General features: G+C 42.5%; 1 protein-coding gene across 1 annotated transcript in view; it reads left to right on the top strand.

Moving 5' to 3' along the window:
- Positions 1 to 213: 213 nt before the first annotated feature.
- Myo1e (myosin IE) overlaps positions 214 to 25,546 on the top strand; it is a 191,603-nt gene continuing 166,270 nt past the window's right edge. The window contains exon 1 of the mRNA XM_005316629.5: positions 214 to 612. Coding sequence (XP_005316686.1) covers positions 610 to 612 — 3 coding nt within the window. The 5' untranslated portion in view covers positions 214 to 609. The remainder of the gene's footprint in view (positions 613 to 25,546) is intronic.

Here is a 25,546-nt window from a genome sequence, read left to right on the forward strand (position 1 = left end):
TCTTAACAATTCTAACAATTCAGGTCTTGCTACTAGAGGCGAGCTGGTCCGCAGGTTTCTTTGCAGGCTGGCGAGGAAGAAGGACTACAGGATCCAGAGGTCTTTGGAAACTCCAGCAGCTCCAAGCTTGTTGGCTACTAGGGTTTCCCTGAGGAGTGACGCTTCGAAAACAAATTCTGATTGGTCGGGCCTGAGCTGAATTCTCCATTTATGGACAGATTGCCCGGCCCGAGCCGAGGCTGAGCCAGAGGAGTACGGATTAAGTGGTTGAAGAAAGAGAAGAGAACCAGGGGAACTAGGCAGGCACACAAGCTGAGCTCATCGGACTCATCTAGGCGGTCGGTGATCACCAGATCCAAGGGGACCCCAGCCCTCTGCAGCATGCACTCCGACTGCTGAATCGTCCCGGTCTCGCCCTCACCTAGACCCGCGAATCCCGCCTGGATGGAGTCCCCCCTGGGTTCCCATTGGCTCCTGTGAGTGCTTGGGTGTCGGGAGCCTGTTTTTGGCGAGGGGAAACAACTTTTGAAGTTCGCCCAGAGATTGCGTTCCAGTCCCAGCTCCCAGGCAGCGGGACCCGGCAGAGGAGAGACCGCGGCGCGAGTCACCATGGTGAGTTGACTGAGCTGCGTCTCGGGGACGCCGATCTTGAAAAGGGGCTAGAAGTCCAACGAGGCACCCACCTTGGGCGCGCTGCCCAGGCCAGGGGTGGAGAAGGTGGACGCAGGAGTCGGCACGTTGCGAGCTCTGATTTCCTGCTACTTTCGGTAAACCTGGGCTCGAGGAGAAGGCTCGAGGGGCCAAAGAAAACTTTCTTTCAAGTCGTTTTCTGCGTAGCAAAACTTTTGTGGCCGGGTTGCTATGGCTGCCAGCTGTCGGAAGCCAGAGTGCGGGCACATCTGGTTTCAGGGGCACGGCAACCGGAGGGTTCCCTTTCTCCCTGCTGGAAAGATTGGGGCAGCTGCCTGTGCCCCTCGGGTCCTAACCATCCCGGGCGAGGTTCGCTGGGACTTTTGCGCCACAGTCGGCCCGCTGCGCCCCCTCCCAGCCCCACCGTCCCCCTCCCGCCCGCTGGCACCAGCGCAGGCGGCTCGCTGTCCTCCCCTGCACTGGTCGGTGGCCGGCAGTGCCCGCAGCTGTCCCTCCTGGCATCGCGCGCCGGTGGAGGCGGCCCGGCCTGCCCCGACTAGGGACCGCGCGCCGCACAAAGGCAGGCGGGGGCGCCAGGTAGGGCGAGCACCTGGCGGCGGGCGCAGAGCGAAAGTGATCCGGGCGCAGGCTGGAGCCACGTTGACTGGACCCGCGAGACGCGCTGGCCGCTGGGGTCTTTGCGCCCAAGAGGCCGAGTAAACACCGCCGTGGAGGGCCCCACCCCTTCCCAAGTGCGAGGTGACCGAAACTCTTGAGTTTGCACGCCAAAAGTCCTCAGTTTTTTTTTTCCAAGTTTTTTTTTCTTTTCCTTTTTCCTTTGGCACTTTGGAAACACACGGATTTGGCTGCCGCTTTCTCTTACCCGTTTGTAACTTTTTCGCTGCCCCAAGTCCCCAGCCTGGCCACACTCCTCCTCCCTCCCAATAACCTTAGCCACATCCCTTGAGCTTTGGTGTGGTGTAGTTTTCCTTCCGAGGCACAAAAGCAAGGACTCTATTTTCAAGAGATTGGCAGTCCTTCAGAAAAAGAAAAAAGAGTTCTACAAGGCTTCATAGTTTCCACACTTGCCTCTTTTCAAAGAGCCCTGCTTAGGTGGATGAACCGTCTTCGGATTCGTGGTTGTTTAATGACTGTGAAAGTGAAGCTAAGTCAAAATGATACTCAGCACAGCTCTCATTTAAAAATCTATATCCCACATGACCGGTTTGAAGGACTCTAGCTAAGGCCCATCAGAGCCTCCATATCAGCCCACAAAAACAAACAAAACCTTTAAAAGATGCCCTGGACCCAAGCTTTACTTTTTATGTAGTTCAAATCCATGTCACCTTTGCTCCTAAGAGAATACTTTATCTATAAATAAACTCTCTCCTCCGATTTAAAGATTTAAGCAGTCAGCCTACCCCAAATTATTTTTGGAACCCCCACAGAAAATCATTTACGTTGATTGTGTATTTGGGTGGAACTACTTAATTGGGCATCAGGCCATGTGAATTTAGGCAACCTGATAGTTCGAATACTTTAGAATTGCTGTAATTATTTTCCATGGTTCAATATTTCTAAAAAAAAAAATCAATGTGTTTATGACAAAAGCTTCAACAATCTTGCTGAATTTAACTACTTCGTACCTTGACAAATTAACTTTTTCTCATTTAACTCATTTTTCTTGTTGGGCAGACCAAAACATAGTTGGGGGTGCATTTTTGGAGACCTCAGAAATGTCATGGTCAGTTTGGTCAGTTTGCTGTTGAAGTGGATGGTTGGTCTGTGGATGTATGGAGGCATGTCTTAAAGTAGAGTCCTCTCCAGAGTTGACTTATCAGAGGACAGAGTGTGACTTACCTATTGATGGCTCCCTGCCATCAGCACAAATGGGCATGTCATGGGCCTCCGGGAGACTATCTGTGCATCAGATAAGGTTGCTGAGGACACAGCTCACTGACAGAAAAGTTGAAACTGCTAGCTGTTCTGAAATGGGAGATGTGCCATTGATAGATCTCCCCAATCCAGAGTCATGTGGCCAAAATTTTAATGAGTCTTTCTTCCCTGACTTGAAAAATTGTTTGTTACATATGTGATGTCTCCTTAGAACAAAGCATCAACATCTTAAAAAATGAGAAACTCCAGTTATAATAGGTCTAATATTTAAAGTTTACGTAAGAGTCCATCAAGCCAAAAGAAGCTTCATTTTTGTGTTCCACATCGCCTGGGCCTGCCCTGTGTGTCTCTCAGCTGCTTAGAACAGGAAAGGAAGGGACATCTCCATCAGTGGGTGTGGCTGCAAATGAGCCTGGAGTAGAGGTCCTTGGCCAGGCATGGAAGGGCACCTGTACTGGTGTGTGTGTGTGTATGTGTGTGTGTGTGTGTGTGTGTGTGTGTGTTAGTGCATAGTTTCTTTGGAAGACTGCTAGTGCATTAGAAAAGTTCTCCACCTGTATCCAAGGCCCTACCAAGAATTATTCACTTGTGACTCATAAGGAAGACTGTCATTTCTGAATCATGAACACAATGTACAATTTGTAATTCACTTCATATCTTCCTCCTGAACACTCACTTTGGGACACTTGTTCATCTTGGGAAAACCAAGAACACTACCAGCAATAGTTCTTCGTATCTTCTTCTTCAGGAGGCTTGAAGAAATTAAAAACAAACAAAACAAAGAAAAACCCTCTGTATATCTTCATAATTTAGTGAATGTCATTTAGGAGAGTTTAAAAATCTTCTTTGGGGGCTGGGGTTGTAGCTCAGTGATAAAGCACTTGGCTAGCCCAAGTGGGGCACTGGGTTCAATCCTCAGCACCACATTAAAAAATAAATAAATAAAGGGTATTGTGTCCATCTACAACTTAAAAAGAAGAAAAAAAAGTCTGCTTTGGCTTTAATTACCAGTAATATACATCTAAGTTTTTCTTCATAGAGTATGCCTTTCTCGCAATCTGCTAAGAAAGTTAACTTTTGTGGCCGTGACCGGAATGAATTGTCTGATGGACCCATGATGAATTGTCTGATGTACCCACATAGCCCTGCTATATGTTTTGGCCCCAGAATCTGGGATTGATGGGATTTCTGTGAATTAAGTATGCAGAAATATTTGCATAAATCTGAATTGACTGTTATCTCAAAAAAAAAAGGTCTAAGATATTTTCTCTTTTCCTTACTTGTAACTTTTGAATAAATTGTAGATATTATGCATACAAATACATAAAAACAGAAACATGATAGATAGCTGACCACAGGTATGTTCCTTTGGGTGAGGCCTGATATGTGTTTATAAAGTCTGGAAACCATTTTGAATATATTTTCTGGGAAGATAACCTAATTCATTTCCACTGATTGGTTTATCAGATTGCTTGAAGTCTCCTAGCCAAAATAACTCAATCCAACAAAACAAAAAGGAATGCGATAAAGCACAGAAGTTTTGATGGAGTCAGGGGGGTTAGGGAAATAACTGAAGCCCAGGATTTTACCCTGGGGCAAGTGTGTATGGGCCATCTTAGTAGAAAAATCTATGGCCAGCTCAGAGCCTCCCCTCTTTGGAGAGAAGCCCCATGGGGCAGCAGATGGAGAGAGATGGAGAAGTGTGGGAAGCAGATATTTGCAGAAGGTAAAGGCCATCTCTTCCACTGTTTTGCTGGGCTCTATAGCTTTCTCAGTGGTTGCAAACTCCAATGTCAGGATATAGTCTGGTGGGGGGCAGGGGAGGTCGATCTCTAGAAAGTCAATATGGAATGCCCCCTCCCAAGAACCACCACTACTTGACCCTGGGCCATATAGTTCAAATGACCATATTACCAAGTTATCTTGCTTTTCAAGAGAAACTGGAAATCCAGGTTTTTATGCTAGACCTGCCAATTTTTAAAAGTGTTCTGCTATCACTGAAGGACCAAACAAACTCACCTGTAGGTCAGCTTTTTGCAGCCACTATTGTAAATCTCAGTGTGGTATCTGGGAACCACGGCACTTCCTCCCATTCACTCACTAGCAGGAATATCTAAATTTTAGCCACATTTGCAGCAAATGACTTTAATATTTACTGATAAGTCCACAGCCTCTCACAGTCTCCCCAAAGAACTGGACTTGCCTGGTATTTTCTACCCATGGAATTTCTAAGCTACTAAAATGGAAAATCTGTATGCAGCTGCTACTATTCGTAGCTATCCAAACACCAGTTAAGATGGTTTTGTGAGTGGTGAGGCTGCAAATTGAACTTTTCTTTCTTACCCTTCAACTCCTTCCTGCAGTGAAAATGTCATAGCCCTCTATGTTGCATGATGGCTCTTTTTATCACTCCTTTCACAGCTGAATCTCTGAGTTTGAGATCTGTTTCAGGTCCTTAAGATTAGTGAGTGAACAGCAGGGAGCATTTTTATGACTTGGAATATGTACCTAGTTAGCATGTGCTCATGTGAGACTAAATGAAAGAAAGAACATGTAGTACTTTGCATTTCCTGATGAGCTGAGGACTGGGTCTCATTACTCAGTAAGAACATTTGAGAGTTCCTTTCATCAGCTTCAACATGCGAAATATTTTGAAACCTCTATACAAGTGCATGGTATTATGAGCTTCACAGTGGGTACTGGGAATTGGACCCAGGACCTTGTGCATGCCAGGCACATGCTTTACCTCTGAGCTGTGTCCCCAGCCCCTAATATAGGTTTTTATTATTTACCTTGCTTGAACTTGATGTTTACAAAGTAGATGAGGGGTTAAAGATTAAATGCCCAAGGTATTAAAAATAAACATCTCAGCGTTGTAAGCACATTCTATAATAATGGTAAACAAATTGTGTTTTGAATTTCAACTTCAGAATTTATTTTGGCAGAGGCAAAAGGTTTTTGGGTATTCTAGTAGAGCTTTTTATTTTTTTAAAACATATTTTTATGACAGTCACACTTGAGAGAAGAACTAGAAGAGCTTTTCCTAAAACAATGGCAAGCCTTGGAACTTACACTGTATATGCAAGTGAACTTGGCCCTCCCTTCTGAGTTGCTATCATGGGAACAACGTCATTGCCATTGTTCAAAGCACTTTTGAATGGTCATTTATGAGCTACATAAGAAAATCTATTTTTTTACTTCCTTTCTAATCTAAAATGTTAGTGCCCCTCCTGATTATCCATCTTACTCACCAGATTTTTACCAAGTCCCTTTCAACTGTTTCCAGAAGTTATATTCTGCCTCAGAGTGGGGGAAACTAGCCCTACTGAAGATGTGCATTATCATGTAGAGGGAGCCGTGGAGGACGAACAGGAGGTCCTTTTTTCAGGGAACTAAGTATAAAAACTAACCTGAAGGAGTTCACACTCTTTAGCGTCTGGAGTTCTGATGTGTGATACAAAGTCATAGTACTTTATAATCATTTTCTACATTGTAGAAAGTAAAACATATGTTGCATTGTACAAAAAGCCCAAAGAGAGCTTAGGAATTCTGTCCTAAACCCTTTTGTCTGATTTCATAAAGAGGTCTAGAGCTGGGTTAATGACTTCTGAAGTCTCATAGCTGGTTTTTGATGAACAGATGACAGAGTACAAGTATTCTAATCTCAGCCTAAAAAGACTTTTCTCACCAAATGGGGTGGGATTAGAGTCTATTTCCTTAAGAGTCTAGATATGACCAGGGAATTTTCTTTCTGGAACTCTTCAAGAAGGCCTGCTCCAAGATGGAAGATTGTTACTTATTTTCTGATTCATCACTGTATCAGCTTTAAAAGATGATAAGAAATAAATTTAGAAGAATTCACTCATCATTATGCTCCAACACAATAATTATTTTTATATCTTTGGATTTCCTTCCAACCTATCCAAACACACTGTTTTTACATAGTTATAATTATGGGGCAACTATATTATCTGTGCTCAGTGTTTTTCCACTCGTTTTATAAATCCTTTTCTATAGTAACCATATTTATCATATTTTGGTGGCAGGATTGTAATCCCATGTAGCCTGATTGCTTGAACTGAAGATGTCCTCTAGAAGTATGCACAGGTGAAAGTTCCCCCTTGCTCGTCCTAGAATTGCTGTGGTCAGTAGTGAACTGCTCAGCTTTTTGGTGTGGAGTTGGAGCAGGATGGGTATATGCTCCACATTCCTAGGTCCCTGCCCTAAGGTGTGTAATGAGGGTGGGCAGGCTTACCCACATGCCAGAAATACTAAAGGGTGGCCCAAGAGATGCTCTTTTGTTTTCTTTGCATGTTATTGCTGAGAGATGCTCCAGGGATGTCACAGTTTTCAACCCAGTATAAAGTGGGGGCAGGAGGAGTTGGTGTCCCTGAGGTGCTCTAGAGATGGTGGAAGAAGCCATGTAGCTGAGTAGAAACTCTCACTGGCCCTGTAGGCCTTTCTTGGAGAATGCTGGTGCTTGTCCATGTCTCTGGTGCTGAGGCTTCCTATCCTGACCACCAGATCCTAGGGCCTTAGATGTGACTGATGCTAGACTTGTGATCTTTGACCTGGGGAAGGTCCTAGGCAGGGCCCTATTTGGGGCCTGAGTTGCTGCCACTATCCTCACTATCTGAATACACACCTACATGACTCAGGTATCTGGAGTGCAGGGTCAGCCATCTTCCTTCTTTGGAGCTTCGGATGTGGGTACCACCTCATCCTGCTTGCTGCTGCAACCCAAGTCTGTCTTCTTTACCAGGACCAGGCCTGACATGCCTTACCCAGCTTTTTGCTTTCCTCTTGGTCTTTGGGACCTCATCTAAGGTGGTGGCAGGGTTTTGCAGGAGGACCAGCCAGGGTGGGTGGGAGCAGCCTTGTCCTCTGAGTCAGAGTCCTCAGCAATCTTCTTTCCCTGGCTTCTTCCACCAAAGCTGCCCACTCTTCCTCCTTTTGCTTTGCGACTCCTTCTTGTGCAGGCGGTGCCGCCACAGCGCGGCCTTAGAAATCCAGGTCAGCCTGCTTCTGATTTAAGTTCTTAAGCTCCTGCAGGTTCTTCAGGACCTCCGTCTCCAGCTTGGAGTACTTGGTCTCGTCCTTTTGTATCCTCTTCTTCCCCAGAAGCTTCTCACCTTGGAAGTTTAGCGTGATTCAGTGCTCCATGGTATAGTATTGAAAGTGATCTCTGCCAGGCAGCAGGTGCACTAGATGTAGAAGCAGAAGATGGGCAGGTGTAGGCAGACCTGGTTGTGCCATGCCTTTTTGTGAATGTAGCGTGTCTTCCTTTTGTAGATGTACTACTCTGTGTGTCTTATACCTTGTGTTGAAGAGGGCCACCAGATGGCCCAGGTCTTGCTAGTTTCTACATAGATTGAGTCTGGGAACCTTGAAGGGTCCCCTCAGACAAACAACATCTGTATAAAATCTTTCACTCCAACATCTTTGCTGCCAATTCACCTCACAAGCACCAGAGAACTGGCGAGGCTCCATGTATATCCAGCTTCTCCAACAGTACCAGCACTTCCGCAATGTCACTTCCTTCTGCTTTTATTATTGGCTGTAGCATACAGAACTTGCCATTTTCATTGATTGTGATTCTATCCCATCCATCAAGCTCCAGGGCCTTTTGTCTTCTCTCCTGTGTTGCAACCTTTGTAGTGTGTAATAAAAAGTTCTAGGTGCCGTCTCGATTTGGAGAAGTTCCATGCAGGTGCTTCTTCCCCAAATAGTCAGTTGCTGCTGATTGTTAATCATTGTGACTTGCCATGGCTACATGGCTGCTAATTGGTATGTTCCTTGTCATTCATTCTATTTATTTTTTCCTTTCCTTTCCTTTCCTTTCCTTTCCTTTCCTTTCCTTTCCTTTCCTTTCCTTTCCTTTCCTTTCCTTTCCCTCTCTCCCTCCCTCTCTTCCTTCCTTCCTTCCTTCCTTCCTTCCTTCCTTCCTTCCTTCCTTCCTTCCTTCCTTCTTTCTTTACTGGGAATTGAATCCAGGGATGTTCTACCACTGAGCTACATCTCAGCTCTTCTTATTTTGAGACAAGAGCTTGCTAAATTACTGAGGCTGGCCTTGAACTTGTGATCCTCTTGCTTTAGTCTCCCAAATTTGTAGGATTACAGGTGTGGCCACCAGCTGAGCTCATTCATTTTTTTACTCACCAAATATATTTTAAGCTTTATTCACACACACACGCACACACACACACACACACACACACACACACACACATTCTTACACTGGACTCTGGGAAGCCATACATTTTTCCCATGCCTTCAAGGCTCACATGGGGGTCGCTGATGTTTTATTTGTTTTATATATAAAAAAATATATATCCAAAGTAAATATGATAAAATAGTATCATAAATTCTAAGCAGTGTGTACATAGAAATTTCTTTATTATTCTTTATGATTTTAACATCTTTTTCCAATTTATAAAAAAAAGAATGCATATAATAATATGCAATTCTTGATATAATTTCAGAGGTTCATAAACTCCTGAAACCCATACAATATCATTCCATAAGTTGTACCAAATATTATTTTTTAAGATGAATATTAGGGTGAATGTTCAATTTTGGATCTATGTCAACTTATTTTAACGACAGTTGACATGAGATTGAATCCATAGTAAGTTCCATTAAGTGTTGTATAAAAGTTCATTAGGGGATATATCCCAGGATTTTTAATATATCTTAGCATCTCTTAGTCGCCCTTTCTTAATGTGTTATATGTGTTAGCTTTTTGTGTAACAGAACATCCTGAACCTGGGGGCTTAAATAAATCATAGAGATTTATCATTTCTCATGATTTTGTGTATTGGCTGGCCAGTTCTCATCCAGGCTGGCTCATCTGAGCTCTGTGGTCGGCCGGTGGCTTGGCTGGAAATGCCTGATCCAGGATGGCTTCACTCACATGTTTGGTAGTTGGCCCACTTCCAGCTGGAGCAATGGAGATGACTTGGCCATGTCTTTCTTGTCACAACAGGCTGGTCTTGGCTTGTTTACATAGTCGTGGTCACACCACAGGATCACCAAGAACGACCAGAGTGCAGACTCCAATACGAAAGCATTTTTTTAAGACTTTGTTTGCATCATGCTTGCAGTTGCCCCCATTGGCAAAGCAAGTCACATGGCTAAGTCCAGAGTCAGTGTGGGAAGGGACTGCATAGTTCCCCCATTTCAGCCTTTTCTCTTTTCATCTTTCCTTAATCGAATGAATACATTGAGGCAGGAATAAATTCAGTAGTAGCTCCGGTTACCCAGGCTGATCGATAGGCCACTGCTGTCTTACCAAGACATGAGGAATTTGAGCTCCAGTCTAAATTCTACTCAATCTGATTCTAAAGTTGCTATGTTTTGTTGATGAAAAGGTAAAAGCAGAAGCTATAACAACAAAAAGAAAAATAGTTTTCTATTAAAGGGAGTTTTGTGAAAATAACATTTAACTAAGCCACTGAGAGAACAATAAGTCATGCCAAACCAGACTGGGCTAGATGTCCTTTTGGACCAAAGGGTGGAAGTCATGCCTTCCAAGGTGGGGACAAGACTTCTTCCTTCCCAGTTAGGCCTTTTTAGCAAGCACTGATTGTCCATGTGGAGAAAGACCTTCCTTACACAGACCAAAAAAATACATTTTTCCCTTGGTTGAAAGTCATGTCTTTTAGACTCTAAGATGATTCTTAAAATAACCCTGTGTCAGTTCCATATTCAGTGAGCCACAGATTGTGCTATCTGTGGGTTCAACAAGATGTGAATTGAATAGGATTAATTTAGCTTAATTTGCACAGGACTCCAAAAATCCATTAACCTACAGATCTTTCACTTTGATATATCCTCTCTTCCTCTGCTCTGCCCTGTCTCATTTAAAACTTCAGAAGTGGAGAGAAAACTAAACTCCCAACTTCAGCAATCAACAGCTCATGACCAATCTTCTCTGTGCTCAGCTTCCACTGGTTTAGTTTGAGGAGAATCCTAGATATCACAGCATTTCATCCATAAGTAAACATATTACATTGGCATCTAAATGAAGCAAAACTTGTTACTAACTACTCTTTGGCCTGGAAGAGAAGTCTGTCTCAGAGAACAGAAGCTAGTAGTTTTCCTTTGACTTTAATGGTAGAGCCTTGTATTAGAGACTAATGTAAACATCTCTGGTCATTGAGGGGACTTTGCATCTTCAGGAGGATCTAGTGATGGTATCTTGGCATTCGAGATAGGACTGGCTTCCCCCCTTACATGTAGTCCTCACACTATTCAGGCACTACCTTTAGGTGCCATCGGTAGGGTGAGTTCATGGTTATCAGCCTCTTTATTCCTCCTCATCTGAATCGTATCATGGTAATGGCTGTAAAGACAATATTTGTTTCTTTCAATAATCAGATGACTTTAAATATAGAATGTCAAATCTGAAATATCCTAGAACTACTTGCGGGGGTCTGTGCAAAGTCTCCTGATCTGTACTCTAGGAATCCTGGTCCTAAACCTGCTTTTATGGGGACTGCTTAAAAATCAAACATAAAACAGCATTAGACAGAAGGGAGGTTGAAAGTGGTAAGTTGAAATAATTTTTTTTGTTAAGATTCTCAGAGACATTAAACTAGTAAGTTGATGTGCAGCAATGGTAGGTATTATGTGCTGGGCTGACAACTAACTTGATTTTTTCAGAATAGTAATGAAGCATAAAAAGAGTCACAACATTGATCTTGTATTTCGGTCATTATATTCTCCTGTAATCACAAAGACTTCAGGTATAAATCAGGTGCATGAAATTTTGACTTTATGTAAATAATTGAAAGTCCTTTATTTCCCTGGTGAGGATCTATCGACATTCATTATAAAATTAATATTTACTAATTGGGGGCACTCATACCTGTTTCTGTGCTTTGTTTCTTCTACTGAGAACTAGAGGTAAGAGGGTAGGAAAGCTGGGACCACCTCTTCTTTCCACTTCCTTCTCACCACACCCCAACCACATCCTCCCAATAGGGTCCCTTCTTTCCCCACAAGGCCTCTTCCCCATCCTCCACTTGAAGCCTACCTCTGGAACCCGGAGGACTGAGAAGGAGGACCTCTGGAAAGCCAGGAAATAACCTGCACCTGCTCAGAAGTGAGGAAACAGCCAAGGAAGGGGGCTCTCTCCTCCCTTCTGCAGCGCTTTCTATCCTCCTCCATCTCACCAACACGTCAAGCATTGTTCCACAGAGACAATGAGGCACTGTCCTCTTTGTTTGGGACTATGAATCAGAGTCTCCAGTGTTTTGCAGCATTTGTATTTTCATATCATTGGCAAAGGTGCATTTTATATGCTTCAAATATAAGGCGTGGTGAATCGCAAGATTCCACCCTTTGCAAAGTATGATGGCTCTGCCTCTGCAGCGTGGCTTCAGCCTCCCCTTTACCTTGACTCTTACCCGATCTTCTGTCCAAGTGGAATCACTTGCCCTTCCCTCATAGACTTGGATGTTTTTGTGTCTGGCTGGAATCTATTTCCTCCCCTCCCCCATCCAAGTCTAGTTCTCCTTTTAGGCTGGCCTAATTTCACTTTATGATGGTTTGTGCACTTTTTTTTTTTTTTCTGATAAATCCTTTTCAGGTGGAGTCCTTTGTTGTTGAGTTCTGCCCTGTTGTTTTGTGACTTGCCATACTAAGGGTACGAGACTTGTTTAAAATTTAATAAAATTATGGCATTTGCAGGTAAATGGATGGAGTCAGAGAAGATAATGCTGAGTGAAGTTAGCCAATCCCAAAAAACCAAATGCCAAATGTTTTCTCTGATATAAGGAGGCTGATTCATAGTGGGTTTGGGAGGGGGAGCATGGGAGGAATAGAGGAACTCTAGATAGGGCAGAAGGGTGGGGGGGAGGAGGGAGGGGACAGGGGGTTAGCAAGGATGGGGGAATGTGATGGTCATTATTATCCAAAATACATGTATGAATTGATGTGAATATACTTTGTATACAATCAGAGATATGAAAAATTGTGCTGAATGCATGTACTAAGAATTGTAATGCATTCTGCTGTCATAGATAAATAAAATAAATAAATAAAATTTAATGGGAAAATGCTTGTATTTCCTTCTGCTCTGTGTAGGCAGACATTCTTTAAAACTGCACCCCACATCGTTGTCCTGAAGGACAAAAGTAGAGTACAGAACTGCCGACACAGTGAAGCACTCTCAAGATCCACTCCAAGAAACCGCGGCTTCTAGTTACTCCATTAATGGATCAAAAGAGGAGGAGTGAATTGGTGTGAATGCCCCGTGGTTCAGATGGCACCAGAGCCTTTGATTTTAGTTGGACTGATGAAGCTGTCTGATGCATAGGTGTCTCTCCTGACTTGGTTCAGCTCACCCTTTGGGAATATGGCATGGTGAGGACAGGGAGAATACAGAGGAGGACACTGAAAAGGGCACCTGGAAGCCATGCCACTCATCCACGGAAGGCAATAGAAAGCAGCCTGACATTGGGATGCTTCTGTTGCCAAGCAGCCATAATGTTGAAACCTGGGCAAACTCCTTCCCCTTACCACTGTTGAGGAATCTGCAGGGAAGGCTGGTTCTCTCAGAAGGTGGAATCTATTGTATGTGGGTCATTGATTTTCACAGATGTGAATATTTAAGAAATAGGCAAACAGCACATGGAAAGATGGAAGGAAGAATTGGAATGGGATTTTTGCCTAGACAGTACCACCCCTCCCACACTTGAACTCTGCATTCTGGGCAAGCCCTCTACCAACTGAGCCCAGCCTAACAACATGCTCTCTTATTGCTTATGGTTTTGGAGGGCAGGGTGAATTCAGCTGTTTAAAATTCATAGGGAATTCAGAGACTAGTGATGTCCATCTAACCCTCATGAAATCTTTGAACGTGAACTCAAATTGGGAGATTTGCACCTTTTGAGCTTTTTGCAATGTTTTCCATGAGCTGATAGGTGAGGTCTTCTGACTCTTACAGAAGTGTAAAAGAAAGGGACCCCTATGTGAATGGCCAGAGAGAAGTAGGGTAGTTTATAAATAGCCTGCAGAACCTGAAAGGACATCTGATCTCCAGTTAGAACATGTGGGGTGAGGGAATCTGAGTGGCTTGTTGAGCAGAGTGGAGGGGGAGAGACAGGCAAGATAAGCTAAGGCCCACCGGCCAATGGGAGGCTTGGGGGTGATATTAATTCGTTAGATATTTGTTTACTGTTTTGTCCTTGGCTGCAAACTTCTGAAGAGGACAACATGGCTCAGTTTGACATTACCAGTACCTAGCACAATGTTTGCTATGTGTTAAGATGGGCAACTTCACCAAGTGAACCAAACGCTAGACCAAAAGGACCTGGAGGGCTCCAAACCTTCCGAGTCCACTTGGTTTGCAGCAACTCAGCCTCCAATGAATGAATGATTGGTGACAGTGAATTAAAGTAGATAACTAATTGTAAACTGGAAATGTTTTTCAAAGATAAAAATAGCCCCTTCAGATAAAACCACACCAAGGCTTCCTTTCGAGTTTTCTTTTAATAGAACAGGATATTAACCCGGTGTGGCTGCAGAAGGAAGCTGGGTGGGCTAGAAAGCTTCTGCATCTGCCTCTTCCTCCCCCTTCCTTCCACCCCTTGCATTGAGAGGCTAAGTGATTGCCCCAGCCTGCATAACCAGTCCGGACTTGCACCCCGCCCCCCTCAGGGGTGGTGCCTGCTCTCAGCAGGCAGAAATGGAAATAAACTTCACCCGGGCCCCTCCACTCCAAAGTTCCCATGTCTGAACAGAGCTGTTCCAAATTGGGGGCTGGCCTGGTGGGGAGGCAGCAGCCTGTGATCACTAGTTATGCCATCCAAGGCCACTGTGACTTTGACCCTGAACTGAAGGAGTGGTCAGGCTATTTTTGTTGATATAATGGGTCACTGCCAGATCGACGGATAAAGAGATTTTCCTTTTTCAGCTATATAGAATGTAAAAATTTCTGGCAAAGTTTCTGTTCTGGCAAAGACAGAACCCTAACCCTAACCCTTTGTTTTTCCTTCAGTGAACTAACCACTCACCTGCGCAAATGGGATCTGGCGGTGGCCTCCCTCCGGCAGGAGGCCGAGTCTCAGGAGGCATGCTAATGGCTTAATTGTTTTGTTTATTCGGTTCCTCCAAATTCCAGTAGCTTCATTTGCATCAAGAGAACTTTTCCTTGTGTCTTGGCATTTCCTTTGGTTTTGAATGGCTCTTAATGTTTTTGGAAAGGTTGGGGGAGCTCTCTGTAGTAGGTGTAGCTTTCGCTCAATAGGGGTTTTTCTGGCTGTGTGGTAGAGAAAGGAAGCTAGAGAAAGGAAGAAAAATTTTAAAAAAATTATATACAGTCTATCCACACAAACTACAGATTATTTTGGAACCTGATATTTATGATGACATTTATGTTTACAGACTTTAAGTTTGGGGGTTAAAAGATTAATGTGTACAAAGGAATGATATATTTAACCAGAACCCTCTCTCCACCCCCAAAATGGCACATTTATGGAGCTGTGGTTTGCTTTTCAAAATGTAGAAATGATTCGAAGGTTTGTTTCTTCGCCCATGACAAAGAATTCCAGGTGTAAGACTATTTTGGTTCATGTGGGATAGGTGTTTTAAAAATTTAAGTATAAAAGAGATGTTTTGGATCAAAGGACTTTATAATGCCCTAGGACAGCAGTTCTTAATGCAGGGTGAAATCTGACTTTTTGGAAGAGATGTGAAGGTTAAAGTTGCTGAAGTCCTCTGAGGTTGGTAAATCTACAGGTGTGCTGGCCTCTTTAGGAAAGAAATGCTTCCATTCCCTGAAAACTAGGGTTTGGGAATTTCAGAGTTGCGAAATCATGCGGTAGATCTTAATGTTATAAATCACTCAAACAAATACAGGATAAAGCTATTTTGGGAAATGTTTGTGATTATGCAGGATTACATGGGGATAAAGAGCTTCCAGTGGCTCCTCCCATTTCTGAGGGTGTTCCGTGCTTTGCATTCTTGATAATTTTCTCTGGAAACTTCAGAGCTTTTCAGAGGCTGGATAGGCTTCTGAGCATTTAAACAGCTTTCCATAGCGTTGAAAAGAAGAGCCTCTGTCTTTGGAAGTAAAAAATTACTGAACACTGACTTTATATTGTCCAGCACTTGCTCACCTTTGAGATCGCTATTATTATTTCTCCTGGTTTACAGAAGAGGAAAGAAACGAATTAGGCAACTTGTACCAGGTCACCCATTTGAAAAATGGTAGAGAAGGAATATAAATTCTGGGTCACCTGAACTTAAGGTCAATTTTGGAGAGGCACTGTCTAGTCCAAGACTTGTCCAAATTGGGGGTCCAGGGACTAGCAGTGTGGGCTCCACCTGGAATAGTATCAGATATGCAGAACTCCAGCTCCCATCCCAGATCTACTGATTCTGAGTTTGCATTTTCCCCAGGTCCCTAGGTGATTGCAAATGAGCACGTAATCCAGGCAAGAGAGCATGACTCTGAACATGCCTCGGGAGGAAAACCAGTGTCCCTCCAGAACATAATTTTTCAGGGACAAGGATGCAGCCAGATGTCTCCAGCCTTTAGAAATCCAACTAACCAATCATATCTAATTATACTGCTCAAGTAAAAATTTAAGAGCAGTTCTTCAACATGGACTTGTGGGAATTTTTTTCTCGGGCACTTCTGGAGGTAAGCTCTCCTTGGCTGGATGCACAGAATAGGTGATTGTATACAGCATGCTAGGAAAACTCTCAACCTAGAATGTCTCTTCCACGGCTGCTGTTAATGCCAAGGTTTCTACCATTAGTGATCTTTCCAAATTAGTCTATCCAGTCTTCTCCAAGAACAGAATTTGTCAGTCCAGAGAAGCAAGGCAGAACAATCCAACCTGGGGAATATCAGTAGGATGAAAATAGAGAAGGGCTTTGGAAAGAGCCCCACTTCCAGAACACTCCAGTCCTGGGTGGTTTTCCTTTTACTCACTTACTTACTTACTGTACTGGAGAGTGAACGGAGGGGTACTCGACCACTGAGCTACATCCCCAGACCTTTTCATTTTTTAAATTTTGAGACAGGGAACTCACTAAGTTGCAGAGGCTGGCTTTGAACTTGTGATCCTACTGCGTCAGCCTCCCGTATAGCTGGGATGACACATGGGTGCATCACTGTGCCTGGCTGGTATTTTTTTTTTTTAGAATTCCCACAGGCATCTGGGCTGGAGACCCATAGTGTCTCCCTCCCTCTTTTCTTTTCCCTGCTGACCTATTGCCTCCCAAGCCCTGCGTGTCTTCCCAGGGCTCTCCTTTCCTGTTCACAGTTATCACACCGGTTTAAATCTGTATTGTGCCCTGGGATCATCACAAGGGTCTTTTAATAGATCTTTACCTTCTCTCTCTAATTCACAGAAATAGCGTGGATAGAATTAGCATCATGGTACTATCCCTTTCACTCAAAAAATAGACTATGAAGGCTGGGGCTGTAGCTCAGTGGTAAAGCATGTGGTGGTGCTGGGGCTGTAGCTCAGTGGTAAAGCATGTGGTGGTGTGCACAAGACCATGGGTTCAATCACTAGCACCAAAACCCAAAAAACAAAACAAACAAAACCCCCAGCATTTCTGTCCCCATTAAACCTGCTCCATCCACCTCTATTTTTCAGTAATCCTTCTGGTGTATGTAAACTACATGGTTTTGACGCCTTGTCCCTATTATTAACTTGCACATAATAAGTTCTCAATAAATGTTGATTGATTAATTGATTGAATGAATGAATGAACTGATTCTCAGGCTGATATTTTATCACTTGCCTAAAACATAGCTGCTAGCCATTTTCCATGACTAGACTTCCCTTCTCTTTCTTGTCATTTATCTGAATCCTTAGAGGCCCAACTAAAGGTTCATTTCCTGGAAACTTTTGATTTTGATCATAGAGGGGATCATTCCTTTCAAACCTCAGTCCTTATCATGGAGGTACTGAGTACTAAATCACGTGGAATCTAGCATTGTCATCTGTGTATGGAATCTTATGGGCAAAATAGACTGTAAGCCCCTTGAGGTCCAAAACGATTTACATTTCTTTGCACTTTTCAGGATTTACCATCTTTCTCTCCTCATGTTCCTGTGCACTCTGGTCATTTCCCCCATTTCTCCTGGCACTTGAGTGAGACGTTAGGGTTCCTTGTGGGCTCCCACCCCCCACCTCCTCTAACCTCCTTCTTCAGGAATGCATATGGTCCCTGAGGGCAGAACTACACCATCTGGTCTCTCTGAGTTTTTTTTTTTTTTTTTCCTTCTTCCTTTTGGCAGTGCTTGGGGGTCAAATCCAGAGCTAGGCAAAAACTGCCACTGAGAGACCCCTGGCCCCACTATTATGACTTGTTGAATGACAGATATTACCAACTTTATCCTTTTAAATTTCATCTGCATTCTTTTCCTTGTGCTCAGTTCTTGGAACTCCCACTTCTAAATTTCTTAGGATGACAGTGAATAAATGTTAATGAAACTGTGACTCAGCGTATCCTCCAGCCAGGGTGTGAAGGTGAGTCAGTAGACTATGGCAGGCAGCGGGTCTCTTCCACCCTGAGGGGGAGGTAGGAGCCTGCCTGGTGACCTGGGTAGGTTTTTCCCTCTCATTGTTTCCTGGAACTGAGTAGATCAATTATTTAACTCTGTACTTCAAATTCATTTTTAAAAAAGGAAGTTAGTATAGCATGCATTCTGTTTTCCAGGGGTGATATATTGATTGTTAATAATAAAGGTATAAATGCTTTGGATCCTACCACTGAGACTATATGAAGTACCACAGTGGGATTTTGGCTGGAGTTCTCTCCTACATGTCCACCTTTCTGACTTTCTGTCTGCCTCCAAAATGAAAGGCAACTGTCCTGGTACAGATCCTACATGAGCATTTTTCTAACTAATTTATTAAGTTCTGGCCCACTAAACTTTAGAAAACCATACCATTTCTTTCCAATCTTTTAACAGATTGTCTTTGAAAGAGTCTCATGTTGCCTGTTTAGGAAATTCCTTCAACTGAGTGAGGTTAGAAATGGTTCAGGAAAACTAGACACATCTCTGCTGAATCTGTCCAGCCTCAGACTTTCCCTTTGACTTGTCTGGGGAGAGATGAATGGCGGGTGGAGAGCGCTTCTGCTTTCATTCTCTGGAAGGTTGTATCACTGGCCCAGAGAATACAAACCAGATTGAGACGAATTAGTAATGCCTCCATTGAGTTTGGGCAGGGTGGTTTGCCTATTTGGAAAATTCTTGGCAAAATTTCTTATCCCCCTCCTCCCTAATTGGCTGAGTAATTTAAAGAAGGCTTTTGAATTCAAGTTTTCTGAAGAGAGGGTGTTCAGTTCACCCTTTTGTATATGGTAGATTGTTTGCAGTGCATTCCTAGGAATGGAGGAAAAGAGACCCTTTCTGCCTTGACCCTGGGCTGGAGGAGACTCAGCCTTCATTGGGAGCCTGCTAAAGGAAGGATGGTATCCAATTCTGTTAGCTAGAAAATTATAATTGCGAGCAGAAAGAATATGGGAAACACATGCATATATACTTACACGTCCATGTGAAAGGTTATGAGAAGAAAATGAAATAATTACTACTAAGAAGGTTTTAAATGGTCATTTTCTCCCCTTTCTCTCTCTCTGAGTATCCTGCTACTATGCCTGAGTCTTCTAGACCTAAACTCAACAAAAATCCCATCCCTTGGGCCCCTCAGTCTTCCCAGCTGGGCACTTTCCTCATCCATTTGCCAATGGCCTCTCATTTGAAAGGTTCCAGCATCATGCATCGTAGACTACCATAAAGACAGAACCAGAAACCAAAGATAGAACCATCTCATTAGGATGTTGAACACCAGAGAGCAGGGCTGTTTCCACCTAACTTTAGATCCACCTGTGGTGCTATCTACGCCTGTCAGCCTTGGACTGACAAGTTGAAATCAGAGCTTTTAGGGGTGGAGTTCAGACACAACTGTATTACTTTTAAAAGCTTCCTGGGTGGTTCCTAAAAGCAGCCAAGGCTGAGAGCCACTGTTGGTAGGTATTTAAGATATTTAAGACTTGTTGACTGTGCTGCCATTAAGTGTAATACCAAATAAATGCACACTGATCAGAAACCATGCAACTTAGGAAGTTTTGTGGGTTTTTTGGTTTGGTTGGTGAAGAGAGGATATTTGTTTGGTATTTGACTTCTTTAAGAAGATTGGTGACTCCAAGGGGACTGGAGAAAGGTGAATCTTTGTGTGGACACAGGGTGGTTTGCCTGTTTGGAAAATTCTTGGTGAAATTTCTTTTCAACCTCCTCCCTAATTGTCCGAGGGGCCTTCAGTGATGGCCGAGCTGTGGCCGTCTGTCAAATGCCTTGCCGCCTGAGATCCCCCTGCCTCCTCCCTACCTTAGCACTGTATCCTAGATCAGAGACCTCCCTTCTGATGCAGAGCATCAGAATCACCTAAGGAGGCATTTGGTAGTTTGGGGATGCGACTCAGCAACTGTTTTACACAGAGGTTTCAAATGATTCCAGCAGGAAACTGACAGTTGGGCCCACTGCTCTATACACAGCTCTGCAGAACTGGCAAGACTGGAGTCTTGCATCCTGAGCTGTGGGGTGTGTTTTGGCTTTTCCTAGGTTGTTTTTCTTGCTCCCCTAATTATATAAGTATTTTCCCTAGAACTTTTGTGTATTTTTAAAATTTAACTCTTCACATCATCTGAAATTTACTTTTTAGTCAATGGTCCTATAAGTAATTTATTAAATAATGCATTCCTTCTGTTCTAAAGTGCCACCTTTAAATTCACATTTATAATTTGTTTCTGGATTCTTCTGTCCGATTAATCCTTTCCTCTATTCCCAAACAGTAACCAGCACCACACTGTATAATTATTCTAGTTTTAGAATCTGTCATTGTGTTTGTATGGGAAAGACTGCCCTAGTTATATTCCTTTCTAAATGAGTTCTTGGCAATTCATTTTCATTTATTCTTCCAGATAAAATTTACATTAACACGTCAAAGTCTCAAAACAAAATCTCTTGAAAACTGTTGGGACTGGGAGTATAGCTCAGTGGTAGAGCATGTGTTTAGTGTGTTTGAGGTTCTAGGTTCAAGCCCCAGCACCATGTTACAAAAGGAAAGGAAAAAAAAAAATAAAAAAAGAAAAGAAAGAAATCCTCCTGTTGAAGTTGCATGGAATCTATATAGCCATTTGAGAAGGTGAACATCTTTAGGTCTGAGTCTTTGCATCTACAACATGGTGTCCTCTATGAGAACTCTTTGTTTAGGGCCTTCTACAAGGTATGCTTCTCTTTACACAATTCTTTCACGTTTCTTATTAAGTTTATTTTACACACTTTTATTCTTGGTTCAAATGGGATTGTTCCTGTCACAGTCTTTTGAAAATATTAATAATTTTATTCATATTTTGTTTGTATGATTTAATGGATATCATATCACCACCCACATGAGTATAATAAAAATCTCATTTATTTAAATATGAAAGGATGCAGCATTCTGACTCATTCCATTTTTTACTCTTGAATCAAAAAAGTGAAACAAAATAAAACAATTTCTCCCCGTGTCCTAGTGTACTCCTCATGAAGAGTGGCCTGGGCCATTGGGCCATGGTTGTGAAGGCTCAAGGAGGCTGTAAGGCCAGTGGATACAGAAGGAGCTGAATCTGGGCTGACTGTGCAGCACAGGATCACTCCCTGCAGCCTGTACTGAATAGATCCCTGGCAGAGGGCAGGAGGTTCCCTGATGCACCTCCTCATGCTACAGAAAGATCAGGGAAGCACAGTTGAAAGTGGAAGAGGGAGAGAGATGCTTTAATTCTGCCTAGCAGAGATTCAGAAGCAGAGCCAGGTCTTTGCTCATATCTCAGAAGGAGAAAACACTGACTCTAGGAATCATATCATTGTAATAACCAATTACAAAAGAGTCCCCTGCAAACTATAAAGTGACAGATATATTAGGAAATATTAACCCCATGTGCTCTAGCTTTTTTTTGAAGTACTTCCAGAAAGTAAGCAATGCCATTACTGGATAAAACCTGGTCCATTTACCCTGGGATTTTTTTCCCCCCACAGCTTTAAAGGAAGTCTTATATGAAAGCAGAGGAAACTGTAAGGTGACTTTTTAATTCAGAAACATGTCTAACCCATTAAAAACATACATAAAACCTTGGGAATTCTAAGAATTGGTGAATATGCTATCAGTTCCTAGCGTCCAAGGCTAAACACCCCTCCACTCCACAAAAAGGGTATGGAGAGTGAATAATGTCTCTTCCTGAGTTTCCCTTTGAATTTCCTTATCTTGTCTTAATCATCCTGTATCCAAGGAAATATAAAAGTAATTAGTCAATGTTATTTTCTGATAGCAGGATAAGATCCAAAGTTAAAGGTGAATGCTTAGCCAGTTGGGTTCTAACAAGCTGGAAAATGGAGAGTTTTATGTATAATGAAACAAAGCATTCTGTGTACCCAAGAAAACAAGTTCCTTTTCTCATCGTCATATTTTCACACTATATTCTACAGCCATGAAATAAGAAGATGTCTACTTCTTAAAAATGTTGACTTTCTTCTTATAGAAAAACCTGGGAAACTGTTAACATAACTGTATTAAAAATAATGCAGTCAGGTCCATGAAATGAAGGATCTGACTATGTGGAGAATAGACTTCCTAGCATAGAAGTGACTAGAAATCCCTGCAACTAGTATTTTATCAAGAACCTTTGGTTCTGTTCTCATATGAATTTAGATGATTTTTCCTGATGAGTTCCATAACACCTTCAAGAGATTGACAGTTCTAATAAATGTTTTCAGAGCCAAAAGAAAAAAAAAAATTCTGGATTTTTTTTTTCCCCTACAAGGTTAATAAACCTCAATTCGAGACAAGAAAACTTGAGACTAATTTCACTCATTAACTCACTATAGAATTTTGAAGTGGTTTGGTGCCATCAGACCAAGCCTTCCATCTGAAGGAGAAAGAATCAGAGTGGCTGAATGCTTTATCCAAGGGCACAGTTTGGTATATAGCTCTAAGCCTGTTTCCAAGTTTAGGGAAGTTGTTTATGGTTTTTGTTTTTTCTTCCTTCTGTGGAGTCAGAGCGGCAGCTCTCCCAGGAAAGGGCAGGATTAGTATGAAAGGCAGCCTCCAGCTCTGCAGGACTTATCTCCTGCCACCTCACAGTCACCCACTGGAAGAGATTCTGTTCTCTCCATTTTGCAGAAGAGAAGGTTGAGGTTCAGAGAGGCTACCTTGTGCTGTGAATCCAACCCTGAGTCAGTTGCCTTTTTGTGTGTGCATGATGCTGGGGATTGAACCCAGGCCCTCTCTTGCTAGGCAAGTGCTCTACAACTCAGCTACACCCTTAGCCCCAACTTTTGCGTTTTTATGCTATTTTTCTTTTGCTACTTTTTGTACTTTGTTTAGTTTTTTTTTCCCCAAAATTTAATTTCTTCAGCATACCTGATAATTTTAGGGGAAGAGTTTCCAGTGGGCTATATGTGTTTAATACCCCGTTGTTTCTAAAGACTCACTCTCTTTATGGAGTAAGTGGCTCCTCTGTCCACCTGATTGGTCAGGCCTCTCTTTTTCTTTGATGTCCTTTTCTTTCTTCATAAAAAGCTAGGTATCCTATAAATTTTTTCTTTTTCTTTTTAAATAAATTTAAATTATTTTTCAAGCTATAATCATATCAACAATATAAAAATAGATGAGCTGACTTTTTAAAAAATTTTTTTTTGTGTGTGTGGTACTGGGGATCCAAACCCCAGAGAAGATAGTAGAGAGGGACACTCTACCACTGAGCTACATCCTCAATCAACTCTTTTTATTTTATTTTGAGACAGGGTCTGCTAAGTTACCCATTGGCCTTGAACTTCTCATCCTCCTACCTCAGCCTTCCCAGTAGCTGGGATGACAGACATACATTAGTGCAGCCAACAGATTAGGTGATTTTTTAAAAAAATGACATGCTAGTTTGAGTTCCTGGACCTTTCTTTAGTACTTGTTGATTCTTTAAGAGTTTTCTTAAGGGGCTGGGGATGTGGCTCAAGCGGTAGCGCGCTCGCCTGGCATGCGTGCGGCCCAGGTTCGATCCTCAGCACCACATACCAACAAAGATGTTGTGTCCGCCGAGAACTAAAAAAAAAAGAGTTTTCTTAAATACTTTTTTCCTGATTTTATCCCAAAGGAAAAAATTACAAAGTTAGTTTTAATTTTAACTTAAAATATTTAAGTAAATTAGAAGACAAGAAACTTTAAAAAAAAAAAGGTGATCCTTTGCAAAAGATTATTATAAACATGTCATCTCATGTTACTGTGTATATCGTGATACTATGCGTGGAAAAAACTTGGTGAGAGACGAATCGATAACTACCCCGGGTCTTACTTTTTCCTGTTTTGACAATTTTTCTTCTCCCTCCAGTATTCCTTAGAAATTAAACTATCCAGAGAAAATGTAACAAGAGCCCAGCACATCATGAAAACAGAACTCAAGGAAATCAAGTTTTATGTGAAAAGTTTGCTTCGCTGATTTAAATGTCAGGCTGGATTTTTTGAATTCTTGGTAGAGAAGTCCTTTGATGAGTTATATATGAAGGCGGAGAAAATCTCTCTTCCTTTTTTAGCCTCGAAACTTCTGTATTCCATACCGCAGAGTTTGGAGAACCCTCATTCTGAAGAATACAGCAGTGACCTCTTTTTCCTTTGAAGAAAGCTACTTTGCAAATCCAAGTGCATTTATTCCCACTCCATTATGAGTTCTGTACATTGAATTGTGTTGTGCACATTTTAATTTTGTTGTGGTTGTCATATATTCAGTTTGTACCTTTCTGCCATCTGGGGGAGAAAGAATCAGAGTGGCTGATTTTCTTTAGGAAAAAAGAAACTGAAAGTTGGCCATAAAAAAGGAAAATGGTGACAGAACAATCTCATTAGGAGAGAGAAAAATCAGTGACTCAAAATAAGAACTCCCAGGAAGGAAGCCTAAAGTCCCTAGAATGGCACTTCTGTATCTTTTGGAAGGGCTTTGGGCTGTAGGTCAACTGAGAGCTGGACAACTCTGGTGTCTGGGGAGTAGCTTTGAGAAATACCAGCTCTGAGGTAAGGAATAGGTTAGGTAAAGAATAGGATTTTCTACCTCAACTAACCAAGTTATCTTATATTTCTGTCTGTACTTGGGACCGGAGTTCAGCTAATAAACATTTGGTTAGAAAACAAAGCCCAGGGAAACATCTTTTATTACACACAAAATCTAAGCACTATGAATTCTAAACCATTCATTAGGCCCACTTCTGAGGAAGACCTTGAGAGGTTTCTGCCTGTCTCGGGTTGATAGATAGAAGTAAGGAATGTAGTGTCCATTACTGCTAATCCAAGATAAAATGTCATGGATATCTGCATTGTCGGGTGCTGACCTTACAGTGGCCATTTCTCCCATGCCTTTGGTTCTCTCACACAGTGTTTTTCACGGTGTCCTAAATTTTTATCGGAGGGGGTGCAGGACCCTGCTTCTTCTGCAGGGGGTTACAGGTTACAGAGGCTTGAAGCTCCCCCTGCTCAGAAAGCTGTGAAGTTACCAGCTCCCACACTCCAGAGACCCAGGAATCCTGGGCGGGGGCTGAGGACATCTCAGGGAGCAGATTGGCTCAGTGTTTCATGTATTGGACAAGTTCTAAGATCACAGAGGTAACAATCTTCTCTGTTCCCCTCTTCCTAATTCAGTGGCTGGCAGCCCTTTATCTAGGTAGAATAACCATAGTCCTCTCCCTGGCCCACAGGTTGGAAAACTCTGAAAGTTTGCCAGGCACAGATCTGGGCATCAGGAACTTGCTGGGTGCTGCAAAAGCCATTCATCTCTGTAGCAAAAGGAAAATTTCAATGCTGACCTAGTTTTACGTGGCCATTATAAAAAAAGATTCCTACTAATGAAAATAGAAAGTCAGTTGTAAATAGAAGAGGATACTAAATTCCTAAGCAATCTATTCATTTTTTCCCCCCAAACTTAAATAATTCTACTGGCTTTGCTTCACAAAGCAATTATTGCTAGGGGGCCG

This window comes from Ictidomys tridecemlineatus, chromosome 5 (assembly GCF_052094955.1).
Source record: "Ictidomys tridecemlineatus isolate mIctTri1 chromosome 5, mIctTri1.hap1, whole genome shotgun sequence".
Lineage (NCBI taxonomy): Eukaryota > Metazoa > Chordata > Mammalia > Rodentia > Sciuridae > Ictidomys > Ictidomys tridecemlineatus.